This window comes from Daucus carota, chromosome 7 (assembly GCF_001625215.2).
Source record: "Daucus carota subsp. sativus chromosome 7, DH1 v3.0, whole genome shotgun sequence".
Taxonomy (NCBI): Eukaryota; Viridiplantae; Streptophyta; class Magnoliopsida; order Apiales; family Apiaceae; genus Daucus; species Daucus carota.
Window position 1 is genome coordinate 3,934,180 of NC_030387.2, and position 15,906 is coordinate 3,950,085.

The 15,906-nt window shown below is 32.0% G+C and overlaps 1 protein-coding gene across 2 annotated transcripts; it reads left to right on the forward strand.

The window, feature by feature from the left end:
- On the forward strand, positions 1-9,949 carry LOC108193881 (serine/threonine-protein phosphatase 2A 65 kDa regulatory subunit A beta isoform). Of its 2 annotated transcripts, none has more exons than XM_017360728.2 (13): positions 1-136; positions 2,180-2,594; positions 4,059-4,305; positions 5,084-5,196; positions 6,009-6,088; positions 6,706-6,847; positions 6,937-7,017; positions 7,466-7,570; positions 7,869-8,051; positions 8,759-8,851; positions 9,286-9,425; positions 9,516-9,582; positions 9,683-9,949. In XM_017360728.2, exons 2-13 carry the CDS (start codon positions 2,202-2,204, stop codon positions 9,800-9,802), a joined length of 1,764 nt encoding a protein of 587 aa, XP_017216217.1. In that variant the 5' UTR covers positions 1-136; positions 2,180-2,201; the 3' UTR covers positions 9,803-9,949. The 2 variants fall into 2 exon arrangements, with proteins under 2 accessions (XP_017216217.1, XP_017216216.1); XM_017360727.2 differs by having other exon boundaries at positions 22-136; positions 2,143-2,594.
- The last annotated feature ends 5,957 nt before the right edge of the window (positions 9,950-15,906 follow it).

Consider the following 15,906-nt stretch of genomic DNA (forward strand, 5'->3'; position numbering starts at 1 on the left):
CAAATACTGAAATAACATATAAATTAATATATGATATAAAAAAATATAATAAAATGTATTTCTGCTGAATACCTCTCCTTGCTCTTTTGTAGTAAACCGAAAAGAAAGAACACCCCTGACAAAAGCTTTGAAACCGGTATGACCCTTTATGCAAATCCTTTAATTCACTTTCTGTATGTATATATATGTATCTATCATCTATGCCATGTTTAATTGTGTTTATTTATTTTTCTGCATTTAAATCGTAGGACATTAGCTTAATCTTGTATGAGTATCTTTATTTATGCTGTCTCTGAGATCTCAAGAAATTGTCCATTTTTCTCAATTCCTTCATTCGTTGTTGTATAGAAATTTTATACATTGGTATAAATTTTGAGAATTTTGATTAAAGAAAGCATCTTTGTGTTAGATTGTAGCTTTTTTGAGCTGGGGTTGCCGGTTGGTGTAAAGTTAAGACCTTGATCCATTTTTTATCAATCCCCAGCTCCATTTCTTTATGAAATAGAGCCCAGATATCTGGTGACGGATATTTTCCTGCCCTTTTCGGAAGCAAGGTTTCTGGGGAGGGTGAAATGTACTGAGATTCTTAGTGCTACTTAAAGAGACTGTTTCCGTGTTACCCTTCTGCTGATAGAAATATTTAAAGGGTCCTGTTCCCTGACAACCGTGTGTCAGGGAACATTTATCCAACCATCACTCTCCCAGCCGTTGGATTTCCAACGGCTGGGACAAAAGAATATGTTTTTAAGGATCCGCGTATATTTTCCGCGGATAGACTGCTGTGTGGTTATTATACGCGGACCATCCGCGGTTTTTATGCGCGGATAAGACAGAGGGTATAATGGTTTTCATTGTTATACTCCTTGTAGCAAGTCAAAAACAGCTAACATATCCCCTGCTCACAATTACTTTCTTTTATGATATGAATTTGGTCAGTTTTTTATTATTTGCTTATTTTCAAAAACAAGTTAGATTTCCCCTCCATATTAAATTTTAGATTAAAATTAAAGTAATCAAAATAAGCATGAATATATTGGATATTAGAATATCTTTTACAGAAATCTTATTATGAGAAGACATATTTTATAAATTCATATTTATATTCATGATTATTATAAGATTTTATAAATTCATATTTATAATTAATATCTATAATATAATTAATAAATATTCATTAATTATAATTATAAATATTTATAACATTTAAATATAAAATATGAATTCATATTTATAATTAATATAAATTCATATTTCTTATGAGAAGACATATTATATAAATTCATATTTATATTCATGACTATTATAAGATTTTATAAATTCATATTTATAATTAATATCTATAATATAATTAATAAATATTCATTAATTATAATTATAAATATTTATAACATTTAAATATAAAATATGAATTCATATTTATAATTAATATTAATTATAATTATAAATATGAATTTATATTAATTATAAATATAAACTCATACTTATAATTATAAATATTTATAAATATAAATATTAATATAAAATGAATTTATATTAATTATAAATATAAACTCATATTTATAATTATAAGTATAAGTAGGTTAGCTGGTTGCACGAAATCCACCTCAATTATCAAGCTCCACTTCACCACTCCCTGTTTTTGTCTTGTTTTTCCCCAGACTCTGCTTACAAGGAGGAGCAATAACAAGTATGAAAACCATGATACCCTCTGCCTTATCCGCGCATAAAAACCGCGGAAGATCCGCGTATAATAACCCTATCCGCGGAAAATATACGCGGATCCTTAAAAACATATTCTTTTATCCCAGCCGTTGGATCGTTGATCCAACGGCTGGGAGAGTGATGGTTGGATAAATGTTCCCTGACACACGGTTGTCAGGGAACAGGACCCATATTTAAAATAGTTTAGGAAGAAGTTCAAAGTCATGGGTTTTTTAGTTTAATTATTTTAAAAAATTTTAAAGATTTGCGATCATTTAAGAGAAGCTGCAAAAAGGAGATAAATGCAAGAGATAATGTAGCACTGTGGTTCACTTATTATGTTAATAAATTTGAATGATTGAAGAAAACATATCAAGGATTTTAAAATTATTTACGGCTGATGATATTGTAGGAATTGCTAAATGACTGCTACATGTACAGGACTGTGTAAGCTGACTCATTTATTAATTGTTTAAAGCTCAAGAATTTAGTGAGATACAATGTCTAATGCTGACGAGCCGCTCTACCCAATAGCTGTGCTGATTGATGAGCTGAAGAATGACGATATTCAAATGAGATTGTATTCTATTAGGAGGCTTTCAACCATTGCCCGCGCTCTTGGGGAGGAACGGACAAGAAAGGAATTGATCCCATTTCTAAGCGAGAATAATGACGACGAAGATGAGGTTCTTCTTGCAATAGCGGAAGAGCTGGGGGTATTTATTCCTTACGTTGGAGGTGTGGAGCATGCTCATGTTTTGCTCACCCCTTTGGAAACCCTTTGCACTGTTGAAGAAACCTGTGTCAGGGACAAAGCTGTAGAATCGCTTTGTAGAATTGGATCCCAGATGAAAGAGACTGATTTAAATGAATGGTTTGTTCCTCTAGTGAAGGTTGGTTAATGATTACAGAATAGATTTAATATTGGCAGTGTAAAATGAACTGCTTTTTCAGCAAATAAAAAAGAAAGAGAAGAATATGGTTTAAAGTTTGCATCTTGATAAAGCAGCAAGGAGATGTTTTATGTGTAGGCGTGATTTCAATATTTTATGATATCCTTTATTTACATGCTTGTTAATTTCTTTCAATCGCCTTACCCTTTTCTCTTTTTAAATTTTGATATTATATGTGTAAGATAGCCTGAATGTTTCATGTTCATTTCCTGTTTCTGGTTTTAACACCTGAATGCTTGCAAAGTTGTTACTTGTTAGTGATTGAGCTTTAGTAAGGTGTGTGGTCACTCATTTTGTACATAGAGTGAGCACCTTAAAGGGAAACTACCAAAGCCTCTCTGGGAGATTATGAACCCTTAGGGGGGTGTATCTTGTGCTTTTCAGAATCCTGGGTTCTGATGCCTAATGCCTTGTTTTCAAGCATTTCCGGAGTAAAATTATACTCCCTCCGTCCCTTTTTATCTGTCCATTTTGGGGAAAAAAACACATACCAAGGAATAATTGATTGTATAAACTTTTTCATTAAATACCTCTAATTAATATCTTGAAAATGGTGGAATACCCCTACTTTATGTCTTGAAAACATGAATTCAACCAAGTTTTAAATAATTCAAGCCTTGAAAATTGAAATTATGAAGATATATTTGAAAAACTATCATTAAATTAGTTTTGAAAGTATAAATGGACAGATAAATAAGGACAAATTTTTACTTCCAAAGTGGACAGATAAACAGGGACGGAGGGAGTAGGAAAGTAGAATAGTTGGAGTGAAAAACATATATTAGTGCGTGCGGGGATAACGAGGAGTGTAATTGGAGGGGTTATGATTGTACATATCAATAAAAAGGATTTTGGTTTATGTTTGAAACTAAAAAGTAAAAACTGTTTTATTGGCTTCTTGTTCGCTTTTCTTCCCTTTCATCTCATAAACATATTCATAAGTGGAACTTGATCCACTGGAAGTCCCCTTTCATGGGTTTATTTCTTTATCTAAATTCAGAAGAAGGGTGGAAGAAAGTACATGGCCACACACCTCCCATTACTTTTTAAATTTATTGCTTGTATGTAACCTGCAGAACTAGTTTACGTTGTTTATTGTGCATGATGTTCAATTGCCTAAAGCAGGAATGTAGTTAAATACATAAATGTTCAAAGTTTACTCCAACGCATCTTACATGTTACTAAATACTTAATCTACCTCTTGTGGGTCCCACTTGAATGGTACTCGATGGTAAATTTAGTATATCCGTAAACTATCCGTTTAAGAACAGCTTGTTTGGTAATTTCTGATTCCCTTTGCACACGCTCGCGTATCATTGTGACCTCATGCACATCAAAGTTTCATAAAGTTTTCGTTTCTCATCAGTCCGCAAATTGTAACTTGATGTTGTTGGTATCTTTCAGAGGCTAGCAGCAGGTGAATGGTTTACGACCCGAGTTTCTGCCTGTGGATTGTTTCAAATTGCATATCCGAGTGCACCTGAGACGTTGAAAACTGAATTGCTTTCAATATACAGTCAGTTGTGTCAGGACGACATGCCTATGGTGAGGAGATCTGCTGCCACAAATTTGGGCAAGTTTGCTGCTACCATTGAACCTGCTCATCTCAAGACTGATATCTTGCCAATATTTGAGGATCTTACACAAGATGGTAAGCGTCGACTTCAGGGTATTAAAATTTAATTTATTTGAGGCTGCATATTTTGCAAAAGAATCGATTTGTGCACATTTTAGGGGATTGATAGATTAAATTCTGGTTGCTATATCAATTCTGTAGTAATTTAGTCTTGCAATTACTAAAATGGCAGATTGTTCATTAAGAAACTGGACTAGGGTGAGTTGGAATTACTTTTGAGTTAAAATTGGATGTCATCTGTTTACACAGAAAAATATGTATGTATACTGCTTTAAAACTTTCTAGGTAGAATAGCTGGGAAACTGACAGCAAGATTTGAAAGCCACAAATAACATTTTTGGTGGGACTATAGCATACAAATTTTATTTTGTCTAAATGCAGTAATCTGCTAATTGTGCTATAGTTAATTTATAGTGATAGATATCGAGCCTTTAGACTCTTGCCCACGACACTAAATTAGAACATAAGATGAAGGGAAAATTAAGTGAGAAGACACTTTCTCTATATTTCTCCTTGTTGAACACAGGAGCATATAAAGGGAAAGCTTCTCTCCTTTTGATTTTAAATCCCTATCACTTTCCTCTTTTCGCTAGAGTACAATATTAATGCTGGAAAGTGATTATGTACCATCAGGATCATATATAAACCTGTACACAATAAGTTTCCTTTTTAGGTAATTAATATTTTCCCTTCAACTTGCATATCTAATTGTGGAAGCAAGATTATGTGGACACTTGTAAGTCTTATTTGGTGTTCGGTTGCCTGTTTATAACCTAAATTTTCTTTATGTTAGATCAAGATTCTGTTCGGTTACTAGCTGTAGAAGGATGTGCTGCTCTTGGAAAGTTGTTAGAGCCTAAGGATTGTGTAGCACATATTCTTCCTGTTATCGTCAACTTCTCTCAGGTGCAGCTTTGGACTGCTGGATTAACATTAAACTTCCTATTATTCTCGATGGAACTTTGAATACTTTGTCCGGGGATCTCATGCATGTTATTAACAAGGCTTGTTGTATTATAACAGTAAAACAGCTGACTGCTCGATAGCCTCATTATTCTGCAATTGCAAATTCTTCTAAGAATATTACCTTCAGTTGCGCCTTCTATATTGCATTCTACAGTTCATGCTACTTCATGAACAAGAAGATAATTTTACCAATTTTTAGCTGATTTTTCCACTTACCCTTTTAATTTGGAAGCCTAGTGTGCTTCAGTGTAACGTCTTATTCTTGCATAACAATAAGTATTTTCCTAGTGCTCTACTGCTCTCCATAATTTTTGGAAGGTAATTCGTAATTAATGAACCTTTTCTTGATCCCTGCGGACTTAGTCCCTGGATGGCTCTAGGTCCTGTTATTGACACCTCACATTAGAATATAATTGTTTCAAATGGTATTAATATCTGTAATGCTGGAAATTAGGATTACTAATTTAGTACTCTCACTAAAATATATTAATTCTTAGGATTAAATTATATATATCTAAATCTGAAGTACAGGATGAGGGGAGGTAATCAGATTCGCACTAGGAGCACCTTTTCCACTGCTTAAGCACTCCTTGATTCTGTTAACTTTTGTCTTTTAAGTGTCTTATTCTATTTATGGTCGAGTTTCACTTTGATACAACTATTCGAATCTTTAAGATGCTTAGAAGTACGAATTTAGAATTTGTTCTGCATCATCAAACCATTGGTTTGACTGGCTTCCTTATCTTGATCAGGATAAGTCGTGGCGTGTTCGTTACATGGTTGCCAATCAGCTGTATGAATTATGTGAAGCTGTGGGACCTGAACCTACCAGGTTTATTTCTGTGTCTGAAATTTGCCATAACATATCTTGAGAGACGAATCATTATTCAGTCAGAGTTATCATTTTTGGCAATTGTTGATATCATTCTGCGTGGCCTTAAATATAAATAATAAATGTTACTACCATCAGGACAGTGTTTTGCATCAATAGCTCTGATTTTCTGATTGAGAAATATTGCTTCCAAGAACTTTAGTGGCTTAAATGGGTTTCCATTTTTTCAATATGTTTCCAGAAAGTTGATAAGAATAGTAGTAAGACTTTATTTGGCAGAGAAAACTTGTGCTCAAGTGTTACACTAGTTTAATATTATATCATGAGTTAAGCAAGCCTCATGTTTTTTACTGCTAACTGATTGCATATTTTTATCTCTTTAGTCTTTAGTAACTATCATTAATCAAAAAACTTATGAAGAAAAGTTTGTATGTGCTGTTTATGAAGAATTATGCAAACTGGAAGAATTAACTAGGGCTTATGTCAATATTTAACAAGATATAAATTGTTACTTAAACAGATAAATATTATAATGTCAAATTTAATTAAAATGGTCATCTACTTTGGAAGAAATGCAATTAGCTATAAGTTAAATTGTGACAATTTTATGTTTGAAGGGCGGATCTGGTTCCTGCATATGTCCGACTTCTACGAGATAATGAAGCTGAAGTACGTATAGCTGCTGCTGGAAAAGTTACCAAGTTTTGCCGGATTCTTGATCCGGAGCTAGCTATCCAGCACATCCTCCCATGTGTAAAGGTGGTGTTTCATAGCTCCTCTTAATTGCATTAATCTTCTAATTCGGTTTTTAGTCCAGTGATCTTATTAAATGACTCTATATTTTGTAGGAGTTGTCTTCTGATTCCTCTCAACATGTTAGATCTGCTCTGGCCTCAGTTATAATGGGCATGGCTCCTGTACTAGGAAAGGCGAGTATCTTTCAGTTGACTCCTGTGCAACCTCTTATATTCATCCCATATCCTAGTTTAGGTGGTATATGTTTCTCAATCTGTTTATGCTTGTAATGATCAACTATAGCCATTCATATGAAACCTGTATGGGAAATTAAATTGCCAACAACATTTTTTATTTTTATCACTTGTAAGTTGTAACTTGTAAGGTTTGTGATTCTTGTTACATGTCAAACGTGGTCAAAAAGTTACAGGTATGCAGGTAGAATGTGCTCAAGTGTTTAGCAGCCAACCCTGTTAAGATAATTTATAGTGATTTTTTTTTTGGCTGATCTGTTCTTCTAAAATAAGGTTCTTGGTCATATAATTGTTGAACTAATGGTCCTCCCTCAATAACTAGTATTAATATCATTGGTTTTGTGTCTGGCAAATTGAATTTTGAAACTTGTCTGGTACGTGTTTGCAGGATGCAACAATTGAACAGCTCCTTCCAATATTTCTTTCTCTTCTGAAGGATGAATTTCCTGATGTACGTCTTAGTATTATCAGCAAGCTGGATCAAGTCAACCAGGTAATTTAGATACACTTTTCTATAACAAATGTACAATATATAGTCTACCGGTCTGAAATAGTACAATTTACATTATAAGACTACAGCTCGAGGGCGGAGATCTGGTACAGGTTGTTTTCACAAGAGATTATAGTTGTGCTCCTGTCTTGTTCTGAGCTTTAAGTATTTAACTTTGAAGTACTCGGGCCATCTTTTTATGCAATCATGTCTGTGCCAGAACTTACACTACAAAAAAATTTCCACTTGTTAACTGCTATTGGTTCATTATTTCATGGTCATAATTAAACTTTCCTTGCAGGTTATTGGGATAGATTTGTTATCCCAATCTCTCTTACCATCGATTGTTGAGCTTGCAGAAGATAGACATTGGAGAGTACGCCTGGCAATTATTGAGTATATACCTTTGTTGGCTAGTCAGTTAGGAGTAGGCTTTTTTGATGATAAACTAGGTACTCTCTGTATGCAGTGGCTGCAGGATAAGGTTTGTGCAATTCTGTCTTTCATATGGGAATTTAGAGTTGCAAAACATAGTTTTCTTAGTTTTTTTTGTACTGTTGTCACTATGTAATGAATAATACTTTGCATGACCTGAATAAGCAAGCATGTTGGGTATTTCACTCCTTTTTACTTTTCCTGTTTTTCCTCTCCCTGAATTCATCCGGTGTGTTTGGAAGTGCAAGATGGGTCAATGTGCTAATTATATGCTAGCAATTTCATCTATATATCTAAGAAAGTAGTGATATGATAAATTATTTTTGTAAATTGGTCAACTTAGCTATAGATCAGAAGTCTGAACATGTGATTTTCATCTTTTAGGTTAGTTTCAGTTTACCAAAGTTCATAAATAATTTGTAGGTTACATAAAATAGCATGTATATTTGGAAGATTTTAAAAGTATTATATACTAGAGGATGCAGGCATGCGTCCGTTTACAGTATAAGGGAAAGTGTTAGCAGAACTTGAGATGTCTGTTGATATCTATCTCAATCTTATAATTGTTTGTAAATGTTGTGCGTCTTGATTTTTAGAAGGAAATTTTTGTATCTTTCAGCAGGGATTGTAATAGCCTTTTTCCAACTTTCCCTGAAAAATCTCTCTGGCAGGAACACTTAGGGCCATAGAAAGTCTTTTACAGGAATATTATATGTTTCCAACTTTCCATATATAGTCATTGAGCTTGTGTTGCAGGTATACTCAATTCGAGATGCTGCCGCTACTAACCTGAAGCGCCTTGCAGAAGAGTTTGGTCCAGAATGGGCGATGCAGCACATCGTTCCACAGGTTTGTCCTCAGAATCGAAGCTATACTGTTGAGTGTGAAGACAAGATCTATTTATTTAGTCCATCCAAGACAAATCAAGACATAAGTTGGGACTTAAATTTTTTTGTCACCGTGGGCCTAAATTTACCCTTGAATAGTAGACGAGTTTTTTAAGAGAAAAGCTCTCTGTACCATGTTCTTATGATGAGAATAGGATCCATTAAATATAAAGTTTTGGCCAGATTTTGAATTCAGATAGGGAGCTGAATCTGAATCTGCATTAAACTTCTAAAAGATACATCTGAATCAGACTAAAATGTAATGTATCCTTTTCTGTATATAATAGTAACTGAAGCTACCTCTCTCTTTCTTATTACTAGTTATTGAATGTGTTAATGGTTAGTATATTTCTGGAAGCCTGTGTTCAGCACGAGACTAATTTATCATTTGTGCAGGTTTTGGATATGATTAATAACCCTCATTACTTGTATCGCATGACTATTCTCCGTGCTATTTCTCTACTCGCTCCTGTAATGGGTTCAGAAATAACATGTTCTAAATTGCTGCCTGTAATTGTTACATTGTCCAAGGATAGGTAAAGTGTTTTGGTCTTCAAAATCTTCAAAATTTTCACTTGTAATCGGCTTTGGAATTTATCTGACATTTTGAACATTATTTTCTCTAGAGTGCCCAACATCAAATTCAATGTAGCAAAGGTGTTACAATCCCTTATACCTATTCTGGATCAATCTGTAAGTTTTCTCGCTGTGTTTCGTGTTATCTATCAAACTTTATTTATCGGTCTTTCGTTACTATTTCTACTTTCTTGTTGAGGTTTTGCCTGCCATGTAGGTGGTGGAGAATACTATTCGTCCTTGTCTTGTAGAACTTGCTGAGGATCCAGATGTAGATGTCCGTTACTTCGCAAACGAAGCACTCCAGTCAATTGATCATGTCATGATGTCAAGTTAGAGGTTCATTATATGGAATCTGATCTGTCTTAACATGCAATCACAGATTAGCTGTAACATCTTGTAGACCTGTAAATGTACCTGGTATTATGTTATGAACATATGGTAATACAGTCGCTGCTGAAAAGTTTTGTTCAGGTGTTCTCAATCTTAACACATATCTTATTATTCTTGCCAATCCTTATTACAATCGGTTCACCATTTTTTTATTGTGGGTTAATTATCAAACTCATCACTGAAGTCGACAAATGGTATCAACTTCATCACTGATCTTCATGGGGTCTCAAGTGACTCATTAAACTCGCTTAATGGTATCAAACTCATCACTGCCGTTAAAAAAAATAACGGAAGTATATACGGACAGATTGGCCGTTGACGTGACACATTAATAAAAAAAACTGAAGAAAAACAAATGAAAGAAAATAAAAAAAAAAAGAAAAGAAAAAGTAAAAAATAGAAAGAAAGAAAGTAAACAATAAGAGTAATATTGTAAAAACATACGTCAAAATGGGAGGGAGGATTTAGATGTAGAAGTAGCCAACAACATGGTACAAATCTTCAAAGATTCAATAGTAGAAGGAGGATGCAATGCAGCAGATGAGGAATTCAATAGTATATGCAATGCAGCAGATGAGGGGAAAGTGGTCATAGAAAGAACAAATGTAAGAAAAACATGACTATGAGACAACCTAGAGAGCATAATATTAGAGATGAGGAATTCAATAGTATATGCAATGCAGCAGATGAGGGGAAAGTGGTCATAGAAAGAACAAATGTAAGAAAAACATGACTATGAGACAACCTAGAGAGCATAATATTAGAGAAACTGATGGACAAAGTTAACATTTTAATTCCATGTTCACTGATGTTTCTTAGACGTGTGTTCATTCGGTTAACATTTTAATTAATTAAGCTTGAACAATGTTTGTTTTTGGATCCATCTGTCATTTAACTTTTAAACATTATGCGTTGTTTTTGAAGATTTGAATAATGTCTGCTGCTTCATATGTTAAATTCACATATATTTATTTTCATGTTTTTGTTTGGTACAAGAAACTCCAAACGAAAGAAAAGTGTTGAAAATCGAAAAGAATTTCTTTATGTTCTATCTCTAGATTATTCTTAAAATTTAAAAAAAAGTTGATGATATAATAAAAATTAAAAAATATTTTTTTGCAAACAATAATATGCACATAAATAAAATTTATTAAAAGAGAAAATATTTCAATATTATTCAAAAATAATTATAATCTAATAAAAAAAGAAAAATAGATTTTTTTGCCACTCAACTTATAGTGTTTTTAGAAACTTACCACCCAACTAATTTTTTTATTCTTTTAGTCACTAATGTTAGGTTTGGTTTTGTTTTTAGCCACCAGCTTAGGTTTGGATTTGATTACTAGCATTATGATAATTTTTTGTATCATCATTTATACATAGTGATAGTATCTGATATTTTGATGATGTGTCGTATGTCTATATCCTTATATATAGCAATAGTAATATAAAATGAGACGATGAAAAATTAAAATCAGGTATAATAGTAATTAGATTCTAAAAGTTCAATAAATCATGAATATGAAATCAATGACTTCAAACAATTCACCCTCTCTCATAAGATAAAGTGTAATTGAGTGATATGACGCATCATCTTTTGCTATTAAACTTTCAATGGACTAACTCAGTCTAAGATCTTTCTTAAATTTATCTTCAAAAATTTTAATAACTTTATCTTATTACAATTTTCGAGATAAATAAATAGAGAGGAAAACTTAATTTTCGATGATTGTCCTCTATATATAATGCATCATTTTATATTATTATTACTCCCTCCGTCCCTCTCATTAGTTTACAAATTTTCTCTAGTGCTTAGCATGTATTTAAGATTCTTATAAAACATAGTTTCATAACTTATTTTTGTGTGTAAAAATTCAAACGCTGGATTTTCATTCGGAAGAAAAAAAATAAAGTTATATATGAAACTACATCTTTTAAAGGCCATATAATGCTTGTAAAATTCTTATCATCCAAGGTAAGCGACCTTGAAGACATAAAAAGTACTACATATAAAAATACAAACATATATCAAATCATCAAAATATTACCGACTACCACTATATTTTAATAATGATACACATAAAATGTAATGCTAATAATCAAATCTGAACCTAACTTCAGTGACAAAAAAAAGACCTAAATCTAACACTAGTGAGTAAAATAAAAAAATTATAGTTCAGTGGTTAGTTTCTAAAAACGCAATAAGTTTAGCGACAAAAAAATTATCATAATGCTGGTAATCAAATCCAAACCTAAGTTGGTGGCTAAAAATAAAACCAAACCTAACATTAGTGACTAAAAGAATAAAAAAATTAGTTGGGTGGTAAGTTTCTAAAAACACTATAAGTTGAGTGGCAAAAAAATCTATTTTCCCAATAAAAAACATAAAAGTTAATCTTGGATGTTTAGTTAATTATATCTTAAAAGTTAGTTCCATGCATTTATTTAGATAATTATATTCTAAAATTAATTTAATAAAAGGATTGCATACTTTATTTTCATATAAACTTCAAATTATGTCGCCTGCCACGTGTCAATACTTCCTTACTTTTTTTAGTGATAAATTTGATATCATTAAACGAGTTTAATGAGCCACTTGAGATCAGTAATGAAGTTGATACCATTTATCAATTTCAGTGATGAGTTTGATAATTAACCCTTTCCATCATTTGGATTAACCTCTTCTTTCGAATGCACACATGTTCATCAGCGCCGGAGGAACCATTTATTTGCTTTTTTAAGGTTTCTACGGCTAATTTTTATGTACTCACAAGTAATTCAGCGAAGTAATCTTAGGTCTCATTCGTTAAACCGGTGAATGAGTTAAAAATATTTTAATCACAAAAATGTTTATTGTTCAGATTGTTTATATTGTAAGCAAGCTGGACGACAATAAATTCTGCTGAACAGCGGGAGCTTAATTAACGCAGCTGGATGGTACATGCTTCTGTAGCTAGGGGTGTAAATGAGCCGAGCCGAACTCCAGAGTGCTCATGTATTGTTTGTAAAAAAATTAGCGAAATTAATGATGATTTATACATTGTGCTTTTGTGGGTGTAAATGAGCCGAGCCGAACTCTGCAATGCTCATGTATCATTTGTAAAAATGTTAGTGAAATTAATGAAAGTAAAAGATAATCAAGAGGTTGGAGTTTTCCATCGGAGAAAATCAATAAAAGCTCCTCAATTTATTTGAAAATGGACCTAGTACAAATATTATCAAAGTACAAATCATTCTAAGCAGCAAGACAAATTTGGTGTGTTCGAAAATTTTTACAATATAAAAGAGAAAAGATGAAATAACATACTAAAGATATAAGAAAAGATGAGGTATGATCTTTATAGGAATGAACCTCAGAAATGAAAAATAAATTGTCAAGACACCTTCTTCTTCTGCTTATATCTTTTTATTTTGGAAGAATTTTGTTCAAAATCTACTTAATTAAGCGGATTAATGATATATATTATTTTAAATATAACATAAATATATTTAAATTTAAAATAAATATATTAAGAATTTAACTTTATAATACTCTTAATAAAATAAAAAATATTATTGCGCCTTTCTAGTCTTGTGCTCCCAGAATCTTTAGTAGATAAGGAGATGAAAAAAGAAAAGACGAGAAATGTATTTTTTTCTTCTTTTAAGATAGTCTCCTCCCCGACTTTTGAGAGAAGTGAAAAATAAAATAAGTTGCTAAGATCGTTACAGAGATTTTTTTGTCAAAATATACCGTTTCTATTCTATTCTTTTCATTTCTCTTTCAGGAAACAAGTGAATAAGGATATAAAGCAAATTTTAAACAAATACTAAAACGGAATTTTGAACACGGGAAAATAGATTTGTTTGCCACTCAACTTATTGTATTTTTAGAAATTTGTCACCCAACTAAATTTTTTCCCCTTTTACTCACTAATGTTAGGTTTGGATTTTTTTTTAGCCACCAACTTAGGTTCGGATTTGATTACCAGCATCATGATAATTTTATTTGTCACTAAACTTATTGCGTCTTTAGAAATTAACCACTCAACTATAATTTTTTTTTATTATACTCACTAATGTTAGGTTCATTTTATTTTGTCACTGAAGTTAGGTTCGGATTTGATTATTAGGATTACATTAATTCTGTGTAACATTATTAAAATATAGTGGTAGTCTGTAATATTTTGATGATTTGTTATATGTCTTTATCTTTGTATATAGTACTTTTAATGTCTCTAATGTCGTTTATCTTGGGTGGTAAGAATTTTCCACGCATTTGATGACTTCTAAAAGATGTAGTTTCATAAATAATTTTACTTTTTTCTTCCGAATAACATTCAGCGTTTGAATTTTTACACACAAATAAATCACAAATATAAGTTATGAAACTATGTTTTATAAGAATCTTAAAATACGTGCTAAGCAGTAGAACAAACTGTAAACTAATGATAGGGACGGAGGGAGTAATAATAATAAAATGATGCATTATAGAGCAATCATCGAAAATTAAGTCAACCTCTCTATTTATTTATCTTGAAAAATTGTAATAAGATAAAGTTATTAAAATCTATGAAGATAAATTTGAGAGAGATCTTAGACTGAGTTAGTCGATTGAAACTTTAATAGCGAAAGATGATGCATCATATCACTCGATTACACTTTATCTTATCAGGGAGGGTGAATTGTTTGAAGTCATTGATTTCATATTCATGATTTATTGAATTTTTAGAATTCTAATTACGATTTTCATGATTTTAATTTTTCATTGGCTCATTTTATATTATTGTTATATATAAAGATATAAACATACGACACATCATCAAAATATTACATAAGATCACTATGTATAAATGATGCTACAAAAATTATCATAATACCAGTACTCAAATACGAACCTAAGTTGGTGACTAAAAAAAAATCCAAAACAAACATTAATGAGCAAAAGGGAAAAAAATTTAGTTGGGTGGCAAGTTTCTAAAAACACTATAAGTTGAATGGTAAAAAAATCTATTTTCCCTTTAAACAAATTGTTAAGCGGATGATTATGTTTAATTTTTTGATTTAAGTAATATATTTAAATTAAAACTAAATATTAATTAGAATTTAAATTTATAATACTCGTAATAAAATAAAATATTTTTATTACCCTTTCAGAACGATGTTTGGCACGTATTCTTACGATCTTACCTAACTTCTCCATCGGAAAATATCATGTGTTTTTCCTTTTCTGTTCCCAAGAGAAAATTTAGTTATGCGCGTGCTTTTCTTTTGTGTTCTTATTTAGGGACCGTCTGGGCAAATTTAAAAAAAAATGATTTCATGCTTAAAGTAAAAAAAGTGGATTAAAAGTGAGAAGGAAATAAGTTAATAAAGTGTTTGGAAAAGAAGCTGTGAAAGAAAGGCTAGCATTCTTAACTTTTTAAAAGTGCTTCTATTTCTTTACACAAACGGATCAAGAAAAGCAGAAGCAAAAAAGCGGCTTCAGCTTCCTATAAACAAACACCCCACTTAATCTGCAGTAGTTGAGAGATCTCAAACAGTTTAGGACTCCTGTATATAATTTAAAATATTAAGTTTTCAGTAGGAATCTAACGTAAGAATCAAAAAAAAATAATTATTTTATTAATTTAAAAGTGAACTAGTAAGTCTTAAATTAGAGGAGAGAGAAAAAAGCTCTTAGGATTTTTAAGAACCGAGTCTCTTGGAGCTCTAGTTTTTCTCATCCTTCCAGAGCTAGTTAGGAGGAGGCTCGGACATGCTCATGCACATGTCTTAAAATGTTAATAACTTGTAATATAATAATAATATACATGATAATGAATATGATTTGATTTATTTAGTTTAGAAGAGGTGGATGAATTAACGGACGTAATTGATCAAGTGTAAGAAACATAGTACTCGTAGTTGGAGGGTAGGGGGGCTGGCTAGTGGAAGGTCCTTGGATCCTCAAGAACGGGAAGTGGCTCGCCCCCATGCACTATCCCACCCACCACATTTCTCACAACAAACTTTGTCTCCTTTTTCTCTATAAATACACCCCCTCTCGTGCTCTCTATTTCTCAACCT

Coding starts and splice junctions, on each gene's coding strand:
- LOC108193881 (XM_017360728.2), top strand. CDS start 2,202: ATGTCTAATGCTGACGAGCCGCTCTACCCAATAGCTGTGCTGATTGAT. Junction 6,089..6,705: donor GTGGGACCTGAACCTACCAG/GTTTATTTCTGT, acceptor TTATGTTTGAAG/GGCGGATCTGGTTCCTGCAT. Junction 8,052..8,758: donor TGCAGTGGCTGCAGGATAAG/GTTTGTGCAATT, acceptor CTTGTGTTGCAG/GTATACTCAATTCGAGATGC.